The 21,766-nt window shown below is 36.5% G+C and overlaps 1 protein-coding gene across 1 annotated transcript; it reads right to left on the bottom strand.

Moving 5' to 3' along the window:
* Positions 1-19,688: 19,688 nt before the first annotated feature.
* On the bottom strand, positions 19,689-21,082 carry LOC107961436 (senescence-specific cysteine protease SAG39). The gene is made up of 2 exons (XM_016897571.2): positions 20,611-21,082; positions 19,689-20,494 (listed from the first exon to the last, which is right to left on the bottom strand). The coding sequence occupies exons 1-2, from the start codon at positions 21,047-21,049 to the stop codon at positions 19,905-19,907; spliced, it is 1,029 nt and encodes a 342-aa protein (XP_016753060.2). The 5' UTR covers positions 21,050-21,082; the 3' UTR covers positions 19,689-19,904.
* Positions 21,083-21,766: the final 684 nt, after the last annotated feature.

Genomic DNA, 21,766 nt, shown 5'->3' on the forward strand with positions numbered 1-21,766 from the left:
ACCTCTTTACCCTCACCATGGGTTCCCTCGACGAGACGAATGATTGACGCAGCTGCTGGTGGGACTATTAACAATAAGACACCTAAAGAGGCTTATGAGTTTATAGAAGAGATGTCACTGAATAATTATCAATGGCAAGTCATGAGGACAAAGCCGACGAAAGCAGCCGGTGTTTTTAACATCGATTCAGTTACTATGCTTTCTAATCAGATAGAACTTTTGAATAGAAAAATTGATGGTTTACTCGGTTCTTCACAGGTTCATCCAGTAATGCAGTGTGATGCAAGTGGAGGTGGAATTAGCAATTTAGACTATCCATCCTACGGCCCTAACATGGAAAATGAGCAAATGAACTTTATGGGTAATAATCCTCGACCTCAAAATAATCCTTATAGTAACACTTACAATGCAGGTAGGAAGGAACCACCCAAATTTCTCATGAGGAAGCCAAGGAAATTAAAGACCACCACCCTCTCCAGGCTTCCAACAACAACCTTACCAGCCAGAGAAAAATTCGAACCTTGAGGAGATGATGACAAAATTTATCTTAGTAGCAGAGACTCGCTTTCAGAATACTGAACTGCACTTAAAAATCAGTAAGCATCAATTCAAGGGCTCAAGAATCAAATAGGACAGCTGACTAAGATGATTTCTGAGAGACTGATGCTTGATATTCGTGACAGGTTTTAAAAATTTATAAATAAATCATTCTTGAGACTAACTTAGTATCACGATTAAGGCAATTGTACCTATCGAACAGTAGTATAGTTCAGCAAGACCGGATTGTCAAACCCAAAGGAACTATGAGTACTATTATTTACTTCCTTTTTATTATCTAACCTAAAAATTAAGAGGTTTGGTTATCTAAACTAATTACTAACTAAGAATGCACAGAAAGAAAACTTGGGAAAATACTTTTAGGAAAATTCGATTGATTAAGACAATACCTAAGGACGAATCCACCTAGACTTCACTTGTTATTTGATTTGAATCAGTCGATTTATTCATTTGACTTGATCCGTAGAAATCCCTAAGTTATATTATTATCTCTCTTGAGACTAATAAAGTCTAACCTTAGGTTGAATAATTGAAATCTCTTTCTAATTAACACCTTAGAATTGCATTAACTCGATCTATGGATTCCCTTATTAGGTTTCACTCTAATCCGACAAAATCTTGTCACCTTATCTCTAGGCACGCAATCAACTCCACTTAATTATGACAATTTTACTCTTAGATAGGGTCTATTCCTCCTCTGAATAAGAGCGTTAACTTGAATCAATATCCTGAAATATTAAAACAAGAATTAAGAACACATAATTAAGAACAAGTCAAATATTTATCATACAATTCAGATAATAATAACAAGATTTGTCTTAGGTTTCATCCCCCATAGGTATTTAGGGGGTTTAGTTCATAATTGTAAAAGAAAACATCTCAAAAGCATAAAGATAACAAAACATAAGAAAACCCAAAACTTCTGAAGGAATTTGAAGGGAGATCTTCAGTCTTAATGATGAATCCGGCTACTGAGATGGATCAATTGGATTTCCTTGAGTAATTTCTTGCTTCCTACTTCGCGTCCCCCCTTCTAAGTGCCTCTTCAGGTGTTTAAATAGGCTTTTGAATGCCTAAGAGCCCTAGAAGATGGCCTTTTCCAAATAGGACTCAACTTGGGCTCGGCAGGGACACGCCTGTGTGACACGCCCGTGTGTGATTACTCCAGCTCGTGGTCAAGGCTGTTGAATAGGCACGAGCGTGTGGTCTACCTGTGTAAGTCGTGCTTCGATCCTGCCAAAGGGACACGACCGTGTGACACGCCTGTGTGAGGAAGTCCAGGCCATGTTGTTTTCTTATATTGGCCCGTTTTTCTCCATTTTTGGCCCGTTTCTCGGTCCTTTTACTCTCCTATGCTCACCTAAGTGTAAAACATGAAATTAAAGGATTAGGACCATCAAATTCACCAAATATAAGGAGAAATCATCCATAAAATGTGCTAAGCATGGGATAAAAATATGTATAAATTGCGGTTTATCAGAGACGACCAGGGAGCCTACCTAGTAATACCGAACCCAATCCAAAAGAGCATGTGAAAGCAGTTACATTAAGGAGTGGGAAGGTGTTAGCTAAATCTGAAAAGAAGCTGCAACCAGAACCTGGTAGAAAAGAAGGTGAGGAGAAAGAACCCGAAAATAATGAAAAACAAGTGTTGAGGCAATATAAACCACCAATCTCATACCCAGTAAAGTTGAAGAAAGACCACATGGATGCACAATTCGTTAAATTTCTCAAACTTTTTAAACAATTACATATTAATTTACCTTTTGTTGAAGCTATCTCGCAGATGGCTACATATGCAAAATTTTTAAAGGAGCTTCTAACAAATAAAAGGAAGTTTGAAGACTTGTCTACAGTGGAACTTAACGAGGAATGCTCGGCCATACTCCAAAATAAACTACCAACCGAACTGAAAGATCTAGTAAGTTTTATTATTCCCTGCTTAATTGGTAGTTTGAATGTTGAGAAGGCACTAGCTGATTTAGGCGCTAGCATTAATTTGATGCCATATAAAATGTTCAAGCAACTTGGTCTTGGGGAACCGAAACCCACTAGGATGAGTATTCAACTAGCTGATAGATCTGTAAAATATCCTAGGGGTATTATAGAGGACGTATTTGTAAAAGTAGATAAATTTATATTTTCTATTGATTTTGCCGTGCTTGACATGGATAAGGATGTTGAGGTGCCTTTAATTTTAGGTCGTCTATTTTAAGCCACTTCTAGGGCTGTTATTGATGTGGGTGATGGTAAACTTGTGCTTAGAGTAGGTGACGAAGAGATTATTTTTAAAATTTATGATGCCATGAGATTTTCTAGGAAATAGGATGACTCATGTTATTTTATTGACTTTATTGATCATGCTACTCAAGACTCTTTATAGGAAATCGTACATAAGGACACGTTGGAACTGTGTCTTGCCCAAGGAGAGGAGGTAAATGATGATGATTCTGTGGTTGGTAAGATAAAAGCTGAACTAAATTCCAATGAGCCTTCACCGAGACAAAAGAACTACGAGGGTTTTGAGGTAAACAATGAATTAAAATTAAAACCCTATATTGAAGAACGCCTAAGTTGGAATTAAAGAAACTACCAGATCACTTAGAATATGCATTTCTTGGAAATAATTCTACATTACCAGTGATTATTGCTTCAGATTTATAGCCAACCGAAAAAGGCGAGTTACTCCAAGTATTAAAGGAGCACAAAAGAGCCATAACTTGGAAAATTTCTGACATAAGAGGGATCAACCCTTCTTTTTACACATACAAAATTTTAATAGAAGATGAATACAAACCATGTGTGCAAGCTCAAAGAAGATTGAATCCTAACATGAAAGAAGTCGTAAAAGCTGAGATAATTAAACTTCTAGATGCTGGAATTATTTATCCTATTTCTGACAGTTCTTAGGTGAGTCCTGTGCAGGCTGTTCCTAAGAAAGGAGGCATGACTATTATGGCCAATGAAAAGAATGAATTAATTCCAACGCAAATAGTCATAGGATGGATAGTTTGTATTGACTACAGGAAGTTGAACGATACCACAAGGAAAGATTACTTTCCCTTACCATTCATTGATCAGTTGTTAGAAAGATTGTCTGGGCATATGTATGCTTTCTAGATGGACTCTCTGGTTATTTCCAAATCCCAATAGCTCTAGAGCACCAAGAGAAAATGACATTTACATGTCCATACGGTACGTTTTCTTATCAACGAATGCTTTTTTGATTATGTAATGCTCCTGCTACTTTCCAGCGATACATGTTAGCCATCTTTGATGAACTTGTGGAAGACATAATGGAGGTATTTATGGATGATTTCTGGTATTCGGTAACTCTTTCCATCTTTGCCTTAAAAATTTAAAACGAGTTTTAATTAGATGTGAGGAAACAAATCTTGTACTGAATTGGAAAAAATGTCACTTCATGGTTCGTGAAGGAATTGTGTTAGGCCATTAAATTTCTAGTAAGGAAATAGAGGTTGATAAAGAAAAAGATGAAACTATTGAGAAACTACCTCCCCCTAATTCAGTTAAGTCTATTCGTAGTTTTTTAGGTTATGCTGGATTTTATAGAAGATTTATTAAAGACTTTTCTAAAATAGTTAAGCCTTTAACGAATTTTCTAGAGAAAGATATACCTTTCAATTCCAGTCAAGAGTGTTTAGAAGCATTTAATACTCCTAAAAATAAATTAATTAATACTCCAATTGTAGTTGCACCTGATTGGAATTTACCATTTGAGCTAATGTATGATGCGAGTGATTTTACAGTAGGTGCGGTTCTTGGACAACGGAAAGACAAGCACTTCCAACCGATCTATTATGCTAGTAAAACTTTGACAGGTGCTCAAGAAAATTATACAATGACCGAGAAAGAGTTGTTGGCTTTGGTTTTTGCATTCGATAAATTTAGACCATATTTTATATTATCTAAAGTTGTCATTTACACTGACCATTCAGCTCTTCGATACCTCCTTACTAAACAGATGCAAAACCTCGACTAATAAGATGGATTTTATTGTTGCAGGAATTCGATTTAGAAATTCAAGATAAGAAAGGAGCAGAAAATCTTGCAGCAGATCATCTATCCAGATTAGAAAACCCACATCTCAATGAACTGAATGAATAGGAGATAAATGACTCATTCCCTAAAGAACAAGTTTTTGCTATCTCTGACTCTGAGGAACCTTGGTTTGCAGACATTGCAAATTATTTAGCCTCTAATATTATACCAAAAGGGTCGACACATCAGTAAAATAAGCGATTCTTCACTGATGTGAAAAACTATTTTTGGGAAGAACCTTTTCTTTTTCGTATATGTGCAGATCAAGTAATTCAAAGATGCGTTACAAAGACAGAAGCGATTAAAATTTTGGAGCATTGCCACTCAAGACCGACTGAGGGACATTACAGTGGAACCAGGACCGCACATAAAACACTTGAATCAGGTTTTTACTGGCCCACACTATTCAAAAAAGCCAACAGGTATGTTGCTATTTGCGATAAATGCCAACAAACAAGTAATATTTCTAAACGTTATGAAATACCCCAAACGTACTTGCTCTCATGTGAAATATTTGATGTATGGGGTATTGATTTCATGGGTCCATTCCCTAGCTCATTTGGGAATAAATACATATTAGTAGCCATTGATTATATGTCTAAATGGGTGAAAGCCCAAGCCTTACCTACTAATGAAGCTAGAGTAGTGGTGAAGTTCCTTAAGAAACTTTTCTGTCGATTTGGAACACCTAATGTAATCATCAGTGATAGGGGCACTTATTTCTGCAATACTCAATTTGATAAAACTCTTAAGAAATATAGAGTTTACCAAAGAATAGCTACCCCTTACTATCCTCAAACTAATGGACAAGTCAAAGTCACTAACCGAGAACTTAAATGCATTCTAGAAACGACTGTAGAGTCAAATAAGAAGGATTGGGTAAAGAAAATAGATGATGCTTTATGGGCCTATAGAACTGCTTTTAAGATCCCCATAGGAACATCCCCTTACAGACTTGTTTATGGGAAGAGTTGTCATTTACCGTTATAATTGGAACATAAAGCATTCTGGGCTATAAAATTTCTAAACTTTGATCCCAAACTCACAGGTGAAAGGAGATTGGCGCAGCTGAACGAGTTAGATGAATGGCGAGCTAATGCCTATGAGAATTCACGAATATACAAGGAAGCAACAAAGCGTCGCCATGATGCTCGTTTAAAGCAAAACAAGCAATTTGAAGTTAGAGATCTTGTCCTATTATACAACTCAATGCTCAAATTGTTCCCTGGGAAGCTTAAATCACGATGGTCAGGTCCATTCGTAATCCAAACTGTCTTTCCATATGGTACAGTATAGGTAAGTCACCCAACCCAAGATACTTTCAAGGTAGATGGACATCGGCTTAAACTTTATAATGGTGAGGATTTCAAAGATAAAGGAGAGGAGCTACGGCTCCGCGAAACTGAATAAACATACCTACCAAGTAAAGTCAAGCTTAGACTCTAAATAAGTGCTTCTCAGGGAGGCAACCCGAGCACTAAACCCACTAAATAACTTAGTTGTTTTTCCTTTTGCTTTATAATCTGATTGTAGGTATTTTTGCCACACACGGCCTAGCACACGGGCATGCTTTAGGCCATAGGCTCTCCACGGGCAGGAGACACGAGCGTGACCCTGGCCGTGCTAAAATAGGACAAACATTTTTTCGAAGATAGAGTGACACACGGGCTGTGATAAATAGCCACGACTATGCGATACGGCCGTGTGCACCACACGGTTAAGGGACACGGGCGTGTCCTAGACTGTGGTAAAACTGCACCTTAATTTTCAAAAAAGATCAGCAGAGACACAGCCTACAATAAATCACCATGACCGTACGAGGTGGCCGTGGGAGTCACACGGGCGTGCTTGGGGATGTGTGAGAACTTGCCCAAAAATTAAAATGATAAACGAAGTCAAAATAGAACACGAGAGTAGGCTACGGTCGTGCTTAAAGGCCATGTGCAATCCTGATTAATAGACACGGGCGTGTTGGAATGAACACGGGCGTGGGAGAAACGAAAGGGAGCACTACATGGCCGTGTGATGTGGCCGTGTGGGTCATACGGCTGAGACACACGGGCGTGTTCGCTGGCCATGTGCGATTTTGACTTGAAACATCAACCCATAAGCATAAGCCATGAAAACGGGTGTGGAGAACCTAACACGAGAGTGGAAGAAACGAACGAAAGTGTACACGACCGTGCGCCGCAGCCATACGTACCACACGGCCTGGGAACATGGGCGTGTCGAAGGGCCCGTGTGCGAACCTAACTACGATTTCACGAAAAACATGGGCTAAGACCATACCACACGGGCGTGGGCCACGACCGTGTAGCCCAAAACAGGGCTTACATGACCGTGGCCCCCTTTTTTTTTATTTTCCTCTAACCCTAATTTCTTCCTATCTCCCTTCACTATTTATCATCTTCTCCCACCAGCCACCCTTTTTTCTCCTTTCTTTTCTTCATTTTTCTTTCCTTTCTCTCTTTTCCCTTCTTCTTTCCACCACTTCCCTATTTTTTTCCCCAACCAGCCCCATTCCCCTTCTCCTCTTTTATTCCCCGCTCTCATTTCCTTTTCTCCTCCTTCACTTTCTCCTCCTCAGTTCACGCACTCCCTCTCGTTGACCAACCCACCCTGCGCGCTGACCAAGCCCCGTCAAGCACCACCGTCATTCATCAATCGTTTTTCCTTCATTTTACCCCCACTACCTTCATTTCTTTATTCTATTTCTTGTTTTATTCTTGGTTATTCTTTCCAGTTCTTATGATTTGCATGCTTATGATTCTTATTTCTGTTTAGTGATTTTCAATTTTACTGATGATAAAATTTTACTTAGTCTTTTGTGTCTTCATTGATTTCCATTCCTTCCCACTCTACCCACGTGATTAGCATTATCAATAGGTCCTTACCATATTTCATTTGCGTCTCAGCCTCTGCTTATTTGTTCATAATGCTCTTATGCCTATTATTAGTCTAAATCAGTTCCTAGTCATTTTTAAATATTTATCACTATTTTTGGTATTCTCTATTATAACTTGATTTTTCTTTTAGCTTGGCTTTGTTTAGTCTTAGTACTATTTTCTTTTCTTTTCTTTTTATTAATATACCTTTAGCCCTTTGATTCATATGCAATATCACCATTTGTTTTAGCCTACTTGAGTTTTTTCCATATTATTTTATGAACAAGTTATTATTTTGGACTACTCAAAATTTTCTTACAGATGTGGGGATTGTTATTGATGACCTAATATTTTATTTGCAGATATCATGACAAACCCAAAAGGCAAGAAAGCTGTTGTTCTCGCCTCTAAAAATTGAAAAGGAGTGACATTCTCATCTGGCCTCATCGCTGAGATACGACATCCATTCCTCCAATTTCCACTAGGGCCATAGAATGAACTATTTCAAATTCTACGTGCCTGCCCCCTTGGTGTGGGGCATTGCATCGATTGGGCCGCACTAGAACAGGTCCACCTAGCTGATTCGGTTCGGGCACTCATTGCCACCACTCTGTGGGACCATTTCTTTGATATCATTGAGCCAACATATTTGGAATTCATATTTTGATATGTTGTGTATAGTTGATTTGTGAATGCTTTGTTGTGGATTAGTATCTTGTGTAGCAAATGGTTGGAATTGAGATGAGCATGTATGATAAGTTATGCATAAAGTTTAAAATAGGTAATTGACCATTTAGGTATACTTTGGAAGCAAATTTGGAATGTTTAAAAGTGGCCAAATGAATGTGCTTGTGGATATCATGTTGTATGTGTGATTAGTGCATGATATAAACTTGTTATTGGTTGGTTTTGAGGTCCTATTTATGCCATGGTTTTATACATGTTGAGGTATGTAGGTTGAAACCTCTTTGGGTGAGAAAAATGACTTGGAAAATAGCCTATTTTATCTACACGGGCTTGTGTCTCAGCCGTGTGTGACATACAGTTAGGTGACACGGTCGTATGTCCCTTGATATTTAATTAGAAACTAAGTCAATAGCTCTACATGGCTCAGCACACGGGTGTATGGCTTGGTCGTGTGGCATAAGTCAGTATACCCTACAGTTTTAGCACAGCCTAGCACATGGCTGGCACACGGTCGTGTGAGGCCATTTCAAAGGGTATACGGGCTAGTCATACGAGTGTATGGTTGGCCATGTGACCCAAGTCAGGGAGTTACACGGGGTAGGACATGAGCTGGATACGGCCATGTGATCCCATTTCGAATGTCCACATGGCCTATGACACTGGCGTGTCTTTGGCCGTGTGAGACACATGACCGAGCCACACAAGCATGTGTCCCTTGTATTTTGAAAAATTTTCTATGTTTTCAAAAAAAATTCCTGAGTTCTCAGTTTAGTCCTGAACCACTTCTAATGCTTGTTTTTGGCCTCGAGGGCTCTTGTTAGGGACTATATAATTGTATTTGTATGGTTTTTAATTGATATGAGAATTGTAATTTGAATTGTACGATTGTTTATGAGATTAGTCTAGTAATGCTTCATAACCCTATTCCGACGACGGATATGGTTAGGGGTGTTACATATGGTGTGGAAGTAGTCCATTAAAATTGGAATTTCCTAGACTATTTTGGTTAGCAAAACTCAAAAATGGGATGGTATTTTATTATTCAAACAATAGTGTTTTACTAAAGTTAAATGGGAAGATCTATTTATAAGGCCATCGTTGGATAGAGAATTGGGGATTCTTAGTCAACTTACTGAAAGGGTGAAAAGTGTGGTCTTGGTCCGAAATTTGGAGGATCATTTAATATGGGCGAACGATAATAAGGGGGAGTTTTTGGTGAAGAAGTTAACTAATTTGCTAATTGAGGGGGAAAGGGATGACATCAATTTTGCTTTTAATAAAATCTAGAAATTTAAAGTCCCTCCTAGGGTGCAAAACTTCCCACGGATGTTAGCAATCGATAGAGTTCCCACCAAGGATTTCTTAGTGAAGAGAGGGGTGCATTTGCAAAACATAATGAATGTATGCCTATGGTGTGAATGTGAACAGGAGAAAGTAGACCATTTGTTCTTTAACTACAATTTTATTGTGGATTTTTGGAGAAGGATATTTAGTTGGTGGGAAGTTCGTTGGAAAATAGTGAGCGATTTTGAAGAATTTGACTCTTTATGTTTTAATGTGAAGTTACATGGTACAAGCAAAAGTCTTTGGTTGATATCAATAGCGATCTCATGCCGGTCTGTTTGGCTCGCAAGGAACGAGATGGTGTTTGAAAGAAAGGTGTTGTCTATGGATACACTGATATTTCATTCCAAGATGAGAGCACTATTGTGGGTAAGAGTTGCTTTCATGATTGTATGGTACAAGAGAGATCATGGTGGTTAAGTTCGTCTAAGTGCAGGTTCGATTCCAAAGTTGTTACATGGGTTGGCATTGTCCTCCTCATGGTTGGCTGAATTTTAACATAAGTTGGATGACAATTGGGGAAGCTATGGGCTATGGAGGTGTTCTTAGAGACGAGGAAGGAAATGTAAGAGCTTTATTCTCAGGACCATGTGATGCCATTGATGTAGATTCATCTGAATTAAGAGCAATAATTACAGCATTAGATGTAATAATTGAGATAAGGTGGAGGGGAACTGGTTTGATTATTTTTGAAATCGGGTCGCTGGTGGCATATAACTGGTTATTGAACAAACACAAGAGACCTTGGTTGCAACAAGCTACATTTGTAGATATGGAAAGGAGATTAGCTTATGAGGGTGAGGTAGCATTTTCAAAAGCAGAGTAGCATGGCAATGAAATGGCAGAAACATTAGCAACAGCAAGTATTAATCGTAAGGTTATGTTTAAGTTGTAGTGGTGAATGTTAGATTGGTGATTGGAATGCTTGGTTTTCATGTTATAATAGCTTTTGTGACAATTGTATTGTTTAACTGGAACTATTGTTCTATTGCTTTTAAACAGAATAGTTTTATTGAAGCAAAAAAAAAGAAGTTAAAATGTGTCATAAGTCTATATTTTCATAAATTTGGAATTTAGGTTATGCATTTTTATTTTCAAGAATTTAGTCTATCTATATTTTAGATTTCAAATCCAGGATAAACTGTTGACAATAAAATTTTAACAATATTAACGATTGGACTAAATTCCTAGAAGTAACAGCACAATAACTAATTCCAAATTTGTGAAGAGTATAGGAACCTATGACATATTTTAACCTACATAATAACATATTAAAATATAAATAAATATTTATCTAGGATTCCAAGGATTGAAAAGCAATAATCTAGAAAAGCTTAAGGACCTTAACCCAAATATTCCATTTTTGTTTTTTTATTTTTAACGTGAAGGTCATGTCTCTCTCTTTTACGGTTACTTTTATGAAGTATTTTTACGTTATTTTATATAACACTTATCATGTGGAAAAAATATATCATCTCTGATTATTTAGGGTAATCTACCTCTCTCTCTCTATATATATTTACAAAGAATGGGCCTTAAGGTCACTACCTCAATTAAATTGCATCAATAATTACAAGGTTGTGGATATCACTAGGATAATCCATCTCAAACCACAGGTTACAACATTTAGAAAAATATCATCTCTTGTTTATTTAGGGTAATCTATTTAGTTAGTCACTTAATTATGGGTAAACTTCTATTTTGGTCACTTAACAAAGATAAAAAAAAATTACAATTTGATCACTAATATTTTTTGTCACCCGACTATTAAACGGCTAACAGTGTCACATTTTTAGTTGATATAATAACAATTTTTCTACTAAAATTTTATACTTTCTATCAATTTCATATTAATTTTATACAAAATAATTAAAATTTGATTTTTTTAAAAAAAAAATTCTGAAAAACATTGAAAAGTAAATTAAACAAAAATATATGAAATTTAAAAAAAATAAAAAGGTAATGTGTGATAGAAAATTATGGAAAATTCTTTTTCAAATCTCCAAATTTTCTCACTTTGTATCACCTATATAAAAATATTCTCGGGGACCGACCCATATAAATAGCAAAATAGAAAAGGTCGAGAAGATCGAACACACATTTTACGTGGAAAGCTCCTCCGAAGAGGATAAAAATCACGAGCAAAGTAGGCTTCATCTTTTCACTAAATGAGTAAACAAATGAGAGTACAACATGAAGAAAATAAACTTAAATGTGCTACACGTACAAACCTAAAACCCCAAAAACAAAGCCCTAACTCTCATAGAGCAAACTCGAAAAAAAACCTTAACTGTCATAGAGTTCTCTCAAAAGGGGTACAAAATTCTCTCCACAGTTGCCACGAAAACACTCACCAAAACTTATCTGCGAGTACATCTTGTTGCCCCAAAAGAAAAGCCCTATACTTCTACATCTTTTATTGCCTCTTAATTGGCTTCTCAAAATAGGAATACAATGACCCCTTTTATGCTAAGATTAGTGGTCTAATCAGACTAAAATATCTATAAAGTAATTAGAGTTTAACAGGAGAAGAAACCTGATTTATGTGGGGATCACATTGCCACGTCACAACGTCTCCATTTGCATCGTCACGAAGTCGTCCATCGTTGCAACATCAGGAAGCTTTTCGTTGTGATGACGCCTTCTATTTAACTGAAAATATAAGGCACAACTTACAAATATCCACCTTGACTCGTATTGACCATACCTTCGTCTACATGCCCCATCACAGGCTGAACTCGATCTTCGCAGAATGTCAACCAAGCCCAAACCATTCTCGAACTTGGAAACCGAAAGATTCCTAGCCTTCAAATTAAGGTTGTATAATGCAACCAAGGCCATTTGATAAAGAATGAGAAGGATGAACGCGAAAGCGGATCGTAAAGTTTGTCAAAGTCTCGGATTTGACTTAGGGCTCGCGATGTTCAGAAAGAAACTTGGATTTTTGACACAACCTGAAACGAAATTAAATCCAAGTTAGATAAAATAATTAAAACATATAATAAATCAAAGATTAAGGAAGTGAATAAAGAAGATAAATGGAAAGATAGAACGTGGCGTGTAGAAGTCCTAAGAAGCCTTGGAAACACGAAGAATCCACAACCCCCTTCAAGCGGCTCTAATTTCCCCTCCAAGATAAAAACCTTGGCAAGAAAAAGTTTGAAGATGATCCCCACAATCTAAAAAGATTGTTAAAACTCTTCTAAAAGAAACTCAAGAGAAATTCTTGAAAAGAAAAACTCAGAGAGAATTTATTAACTGAAAAGAGAAATAGAATAATAATGAATTGTCTCCCTTGTGTACAATGCAAAGGCCTATATATAGGCTAGATAAATAAATCTAAATAAAAATCCTAAGTATACTAGAACTCTAATTTAATCTAAAAAAGAAGTAGTTTTAAACTAAACTTTCTTGTTAACATAAAATTCCTAAATAACTTAAAATACTTAATAATTATAAAAAATTTGGAATAAAATAATAATAAAATAATAAGAGCTAATAAATAAAATATTGTGCTCATATATAATAAAAATTAAGCCTAAAACTTAAATCCAATATGAAACGTCTAAGCTTGTAAGATCAATTGGGGTTCTTGAAGTGAAATGCTTAAGCTTGTTAGCATTTTCAACATGGGCTTGTCGTCATAGATTGAGAGTTTAGGCCCAGAACATAATTAGTCTCTTCTAATTCATCATTACTCCAGAATTTATTGTCTTGAAACTTCAACTCTTCTTCTCAAATTTTTTTCGTGATAAAGTCTTGAACCACTAAGTTGAGTTTTGACTTTATCTGTTTGGATTTGGATCTCGTAATTGGGCCTTGAGGAAAACTAAACTCATCTCTATTATGGCCTTTGAATTGGGCTGAGTTACTCGTATCATTCCTCTCTCCCACAAAAGGATTCGTCCTCGAATCTGCAATATCAAAAGGAGAAAGGTCAGCGACATTAAAAGTGGCACTAACATTATACTCACCGGGAAGGTCGATTTGATATGCATTGTCATTAATGCGCTTGAGTACTTGAAAAGGTCCATCACCACGTGGGTCCAATTTTGTTTTGCATTTAGTTGGAAATCACTCTTTTCTTATGTGGACCCAAACCTAGTCACCGGGCTCAAAGATAATTTTCTTACGCCCCTTGTTAGCTTTGTTGGCAGTTGTTTCATTTGTTTTGGTGATTCGTTGTCTTGCTTTCGCATGCATGGATTTCACCAATTCAGCTTTCTTTTCACCATCTAAACTAGAAATGTTTTCTATAGGCAATGGTGCAAGATCAAGTACAGTTAGTGGATTAAAACCATAAACAAGTTCAAATGGGGAATATGCAGTTGTAGAGTGAATAGATCGGTTATATGCAAACTCAACAAATGGCAAACATTTTTCCCAACTTTTAAGGTTTTTACCCACAACAGCTCGTAGTAAAGCACCTAAGACTCGATTGACTACCTCAGTTTGTCCATCTGTTTGGGGGTGACATGTAGTAGAATATAATAATTTAGTACCAAGTTTACCCTACAATACTTTCCAAAAGTGGCTTAGGAACTTTACGTCTCTGTCCGATACAATGGTGCGAGGTATCCCATGTAGGCGTACCACCTTTCGAAAGAACAAGTCAGCCATATGTGTAGCGTCGTCCGTTTTGTGACAAGGAATAAAGTGAGCCATCTTTGAAAACTTATCAACAACAACAAAGATACTATCTCGACCTTTTTTTTGTTTGTGGTAAACCAAGAATGAAATCCATGGATAAGTCTACCCATGGCGAAGAAGGAATCGGTAAAGGAGTATAAAGTCCATGAGGCATTACCTTAGATTTTGCTTCTTTACAAGTAATACAATTAGAACATACCTTTTCAACGTCCTTTTCATGTGCAGCCAATAAAAATGTTCATGTAGAATATCTAGTGTTTTGGCGACACCGAAGTGTCCCATTAGGCCTCCACTATGTGCTTCACGAATTAACAACTCTCTCATAAAACATTGTGGAACACATAACCTGTTTAGGCGAAAAAGAAACCCATCTACAAGATAAAACTTGTTCAATGCACCATTCCCACAATTAGAAAAAACATTTGCAAAATCAATATCATTTAAGTATAAAAATTTTATATGTTCAAACCCTAAGACTTTAGCATTTAATGTAGTTATCAAAGAATATCTACGAGATAAGGCATCAGCAACTACATTTTCTCTACCTGTTTTATACTTAATTGTATATGGAAATGTCTCTATGAATTCCACCCATCGAGTGTGTCTCTTGCTTAACTTACCTTGTCCCTTTAACCATTTTAGGGATTCATGATCTGTATGGATAACGAACTCATTTGGCAGCAAGTAATGTTGCCAAACTTGAAGAGCTCGAATTAATGCCAACAACTCCTTATCATAAGTTGAGTAGTTTAATTGCGCCCCTGTCAGTTTTTCACTAAAATATGCGATTGGCCTTTTTTCTTGCATCAACATGGCACCAATTCAATACCTGAAGCATCACATTCAAGTTCGAAAGTATTAGAAAAATTAGGTAATTTAAGAACCGGAGCAGAACATAACTTATCCTTTAAAGTTTGAAAAGCCTTTTCCTAAACTTCTCCCCATTTGAAACCCACAGTTTTCTAATAATCGTAGTTAATGGAGCAGCAATAGTGGAGAAATCCTTCACAAAACGTCTATAAAAACTTGCTAAACCATGGAAATATCTCACCTCGGTAATTGATTTAGGAGTGGGCCATTCTCTAATTGCCTTTACTCTGTCCTCATCGACATGAATACCTTGAGCACTTACTAAAAAACCTAAAAAGATTAGTTTATCACAACAAAAAGTGCATTTATCAAGGTTGGCAAATAATTTTTTAGTTCGCAGAATATCCAAAACTGATTTAACATGAAAAACATGGTCATCTAAAGAAGTTGAGTAAAACAAAATATCATCAAAATATACTACCACAAATTTACCCAAATAAGGTCTCAAAACATGGTTCACCAAGCGCATGAAAGTACTAGGTGAATTAGTCAAACCGAAAGGCATGACTAACCATTCATATAAACCAAAATTAGTTTTAAATGCTGTTTTCCATTCACCCCCCTCTTTCATTCGAATTTGATGGTAGCCGCTTTTTAAATCAATTTTTGTAAAGATACAAGCACCATAAAGTTCATCAAACATATCATCAAGCCTTGGAATAGGATGTCTATACTTAATAGTAATTTGGTTAATTAGTCGACAATCGACACACATTCTATACGTACCATCTTTCTTTGGCACCAGAATTACCGGCACTGTACAAGGACTTAAACTTTCACGAATGTGACCCTTCGCCAAAGTTCATCTACTTGATTTTGTAACTCCTTCGTCTCCTCGGGATTTCTTCTATAAGCTGGTCGATTTGGAATTGTTGACCCAGGTATTAAGTCAATTTGATGCTCAATACCCCTCAAAGGTGGCAATCCTTTAGGTGCTTCTTCAAAAATATCTTCATATTCCTGTAAAAGAGACACAAAAACACTAGGCAAAGAGTTATGAAGGTTAGTCAAAGATAAACAATTTTTCCTAAATCGGATAATGATGCAAGGTTTTTTAGTGAGTAAGGCTCGTCGCACATCTTTTCCACTCGCATAAAAATTATGAACCACTCTTTTTTTCTCACAAGAGGATGCACTCACCATTGGGTCATCATTAATTTTTCTTTTTTCACTAAAGACCTTTTTTCTCTCAGCCTTTTTTGAATTTTGTGTCTTACTTCCCATAACCTCCTTACAAAACTTCATCATGTCGATTTGATCATTGTGAATATCTTTCGGATTCAAAGGGGTGAAAGTGTTCTTTTTCCCACGGAAAATAAAAGAATATCGATTTAATTTACCATGATGAATAACATCACGATCGTACTGCCATGGTCTACCAAGTAACAAGTGGGCGGCATGCATGGGAATGACATCACCCCAAACATCGTCAATGATAAAGGATGATGAACGGATGTGTGCTTAACAACAAGAGAGAAAACATCGAGCAAATCAACTCCCTTCACTTGACTGTCACCTTTTGCGACCAACCTTGATTTAAACATTCTGCTTTATCTGAAAATACTATAATTTGAAATCTTTGATTCCATTGAACTTTTCGATATTTAAATTTGTTGTCGCCATACCTGAAAGAGTTGATTGCGGAATCCAAACCAAGCTCTGATACTAATTTTTTGGGGATTAACTTGTATAAACAACGAAATAGAAAAGGTTGAGAAGATCGAGCACAAATTTTATGTGGAAAACTCCTCTAAATAGGATAAAAACTATGGGCAATGGAGATTTCGTCTTTTCACTAAATGAGTAAACAAGAAAGAATACAATATGAAGAAAATAAACCTAAATGTACTAAAGTAAAACCCGAAAATAAATCCCTAACTCTCATTGAGAAAACTTGAAAACAAAACCCTAACTTTTATAGAGTTCTCTCAAAAGGGGTACAAAATTCTCTCCAAAGTTACCACGAAAACTCTCATCAAAATTCATCTGCGAGTACATTTTATCACACTAAAAGAAAAGCACTATAGTTCTACATCTTTTATTGCCTCTTAATTGACCTACCAAAACAAGGATATAGTGACCCCTTTTATAGGCTAATATTAGAGATCTAATCAGACTAAGATATCCATGAAGTAATCAAAGTTTAACTAGGACAAGATAGCAGAGTTTAACTAGGGAAGAAACCCGATTTATGTGGGGCACGTTGCTACGTCACAACGTCCTCATTTGCATCGTCACAATGTCATTTGCCGTTGCAACATTGGGAAGCTTCTCGTCTTAACGTCCCCATCTATTCGGCCAAAAATACGAGGCACACCCTACAAATATCCTATACCCATTCTTTAAAAAATATACAAAATTATTGAAATTTTATAAAAATGATAAAAATATAAAAAAATAATTATAAAAATTAAAATCTAGCTATCCTAAGCTTATCTAACATATACAGTTCCAGAGTTGCTGAGAGTAGCCTGTGACTCCAAATAGATTCATCATTAAAGCTCACTCTCTTTCTACTTTTTTGGGTCTTTAAGTAATGGTGTTAGAGTCTTTTTTAAATTGAATAGTGCATTATATATCCACACACGATTTTTAGAGTATTGAAACCAAACGTGGCGTGGGTGAAAAGACAAATAAAAGAATGTTGGGAAGTATTGAGTGAATGCTACCAAACTACTAACACAAATGTGGAGGTGTATACCATGTATTGCCGCTCAAATTCTAGCAACTCTAATAAGCTTGGAACTAAATATACCAATTACGAGCCTAAAGGATGGAAACTACGAGTGCCATTTGATCGCGAGGTTTCGTGATAGGTTTTAAATATTTATAATTACTCATTCTTGAACTAACTATTATCGCGATGTAGGCAAGTGTATCTATCGAACAGTAGTATGGTTTTAGCAAGACCAGATTGTCGAACCCAAAGGAACTAAAAGTACTAGTAATGACTGTCTTTTTATTATTCTTGGGTTTTATTTGTTTTAATTAACTAATTATCTAAACTAAGAATGCACAGAGAAAAGAATTGGGGAATTACTTTTAGGAAAATCGATTGACTTGAGACAATACCTAAGGAAAAATCCACCTAGACTTTACTTGTTATTCTGGCTCCGAACTGTACGCTTTATTCATTCAACTTGTTCCGTAGAGATCCCTAAGTTATGTTACTATCCCTATTCAAGACTAATAACGTCTAATCCCTAAATTGAATAACCGGGACTTTTCTCTAATTAACACTCTAGGGTTGCATTAACTCGATCTATAGATCCCCTAATTAGGTTTCACCCTAATCCGGCAAAATCTTGTTACCCTATTTCTAGGCGCGCAATCAACTACGCTTAATTATGACAAAAGTACTCTTAAACAGGGTCTATTCTTCCTCTGAATAAGAGCATGTTTTGAATCAGTATCCTGGGATATCAAAACAAGAATTAAGAACACATAATTAAGAACAAGTTAAATATTTATCATACGATTCAGAAAATAATAACAAGATTCGTCTTAGGTTTCATTCCCCTTAGGTATTTAGGGGATTTAGTTCATAACTAAATAAGAAAACATCTCAGAAGAATAAAGAATACAAAACATAAAGAAAACCCAAAACTCCTAAAGGGAAATTAAGAATAGATCTTCAGTCTTGATGATGAATTCGGCTTCTGAGATGGATCAATCGGCTTCCTTGGGGTAATTCCTTACCCCCTTCTCCGTCTCCCCTTTTCTCCTCTTCTAGGGTGTATTATAGGCTTTGGAATGCCTAGAAGCCCTCAAAAGTGGCCTTTTCCGAATTGGACTTAACTTGGGCTCAACAAGGACATGCCCGTGTGACTCGCCCGTGTGCGATTACTTTAGGCCGTTTTCGAGCCTGTTAGAATGGCACGGGCGTTTGCTATTCCCATGTGAGTGGTGCTCCAATTCTGCCAGATTGACACGGCCGTGTGGTCTGCCCGTGTGAGGAGGTCCAGGCCGTGTTGATTTCGTACTTTGATCCATTTTTTTCTTTTTTTGGCCCGTTTCTCGATCCTTTCGCTCTCCTATGCTCTCCTAAGTATAAAACATGAAATTAAAGCATTAGAAGCATCGAATTCACCAATTCTAATGAGAAATCATCCATAAAATGCATTAAACATGAGGTGAAAATGTGTATAATTTACGGTTTATCACCACTCCACCTTCTCCAATCCATAAAAAGAAGAAATTTTTAATCATTTTTTATAACTTTTTCATAATTTATCTATTTTTCTAAAAAAATTGTATAAGTTTAATTTTTTAAAATTTTTTTATTTAATTTGTTTCTAGAATTTCAATATTTTTATAACTTTTTATCATTTTTATATCTTAATTCTTTTAAATATTTTTTTGAGAAGTTTATATTTTTTAATATTTTTGATTTTTTATAATTTTTAAATAAAATTAGGTCAAATTGTCAAAAAAATATAAATGTTAAGGACTAAAATTATCATTATATTAAAAAATTGTCATTATTAGCCACTTAAATACGAGGTGAGCCAAAAATGAAACAAATTTGAAAACATCGGCGAAACAATTGAGACTAGACATGTAATAATTAGAACAATTGGAGTACCCTAAATATAAAATAATATTTGATTTTACAATATAAATAAGTCACCCCTTAAAATTATAAAATATTAAAAATAGACATTGGATTCTCCTAAATATGTATGTGCCTTATAATATTCGTTTACATCGTTCATATGGAGTAGCATGTATATATATAGACATTGGGGTATGCGTTTACATTGTTCATACTACATTCACGTAGAGTAGCATGTACAAAATTCCTAATAAGAGAATTTATAAAAAAGGCAACTATGGTTTAAGTTATATTTATGCAGTAGGGTAGGATGCTTGCATTGCAATGCCACAAATGCCTTCCTTTGCATCCACATCTCTTTGCATCCTAATGTAGCCTTCTTCACCCCAGCTACTGCCCCAAGAGTTCTTCACCAACCAATACTTAGTCCCACCATCCTCTCCATATCCAACAGCCGTCACTCCGTGGTCCAGATCGGTGCCACAACTTCCCGTAAACACACCACCCGAGTAGAACTGGAAGTCGAACCCGCCGGCATCGATGGCAACAGAAACAGGTTGGTTGGCAACGGCCTTTTGCAATGCATCTTCACTATTGGCAGGCACATCTTCAAACCCATTTATCTTAGCCGCATGGTTGGCTTCTTCGTTGGTACTGCATGTGCCATCAACTCCCTTGTAGGGGTAAATGGATTCGGTTGCCAGGCCTTTGTTCTTCTCGATGAATTGGAATGCGTCGTCCATTAGACCACCTTCGCAGCCTTGATCCTCACCCTTGGTGTCACAGTCCACCAGTTCCTGCTCGGACAAGGAAATTAACTTTCCTGTTGTTAGCTTAGTAACCCCTTCCATGGCTGCCACGGCCGAGAACGCCCAACAGCATCCTATATTTCAGCATCCCATGATTGAGACAAACACATAGTTAGAACACAACACAGAAAAAGAACAAAGCATAGTAATATTTTAGTAATGTTTCGGAGAACAAGAAATTAGAGCAGACCGCATTGGCCTTGGTCCTTGATAGGTGTAACAGCTCCTTTCTTTCTCCAGTCCACGGTAGAAGGCAATGCGGTGGCGTTCTCGTATTTGAAAGTAGTAGCCGTGTTGGAACACATATGGCCCTTGAACCCATTTCGAGAAGTAGTGAGCTCTTGGTTGGTTAGATCTGCAAATTGGTTCACACCGAGCTTGTACGGCTTGTTGTTGGCAGCATTGAAAGAGTCGATGCGTGCCACATTTTGTTTGAAAATCTGGAAACGCTTTTGCCTCTCGTTGGTGTCCTTGTAAACTCGTCCGAATTGTACCATCCATTGTTGATGCCTCTCGTACATGGATGCATCTTCAAGAGCAGCGCGGGATGTGGCTTCACATACACCCAATATGAAGATTAGTAAGGCCAAACAAGTGAAATGATGATGCAGCAGGTTTTTGGAAGCCATCGTGGAAGAAGAGTTTGCGATGAAATAGAAAAATGAAGAGGCACACCAAATGTGATGAATTCCTAGACATATATATATTGTCCTATTTTTTCTCCATCTATTCTTGGCTATATGCTGCGTGATGAAGACCCAATATGAGAATTGTTTTCATAAATTAAAATGAACCAGCTTTTAAGTTGATCTGAATGACTTATAGTTTATCGTATTATTGATAAATTGGAAAAATGGAAAGGCACGCTAACTGTGAGGAATTATCTATCCTTGGTGTCACTATCAAACAAAGAACCAAAAACCAATTTTTTCAAGTAGGCTATGGACACCCTTTCTTATGAATTGAAAGTAATTAGATTTTTCGGTTTTTCTAACAATGTTACTTACACATCCGTAGATATACCAGAAACCTATGTTCCCATCCCACTATGTATGTGCTTATAATTTAATTAATTGAAGTCTTAAATGGTTTGAGAAAGGAAAGGGACTTAGGCGAGAAAGGACTTTGGAGAAGAGGGAGTGTATGATGATAGTTTTATGGAACACTAAACTAGACTACGATCACGACAATGCAAGCGCACCTATCGAATGGTAGTATAGTTATGGTGAGTTTAGAATATCGTATCCACAAGGACTAAAAGTACTAGTATTGACTTTTTTTCTATTATTTAACCTAAAATATAAGGGATTCATTTTATTCTAATATTAACTAACTAATTAACTACT

This window comes from Gossypium hirsutum, chromosome A05 (genome assembly GCF_007990345.1).
Source record: "Gossypium hirsutum isolate 1008001.06 chromosome A05, Gossypium_hirsutum_v2.1, whole genome shotgun sequence".
NCBI classification, from domain to species: domain Eukaryota; kingdom Viridiplantae; phylum Streptophyta; class Magnoliopsida; order Malvales; family Malvaceae; genus Gossypium; species Gossypium hirsutum.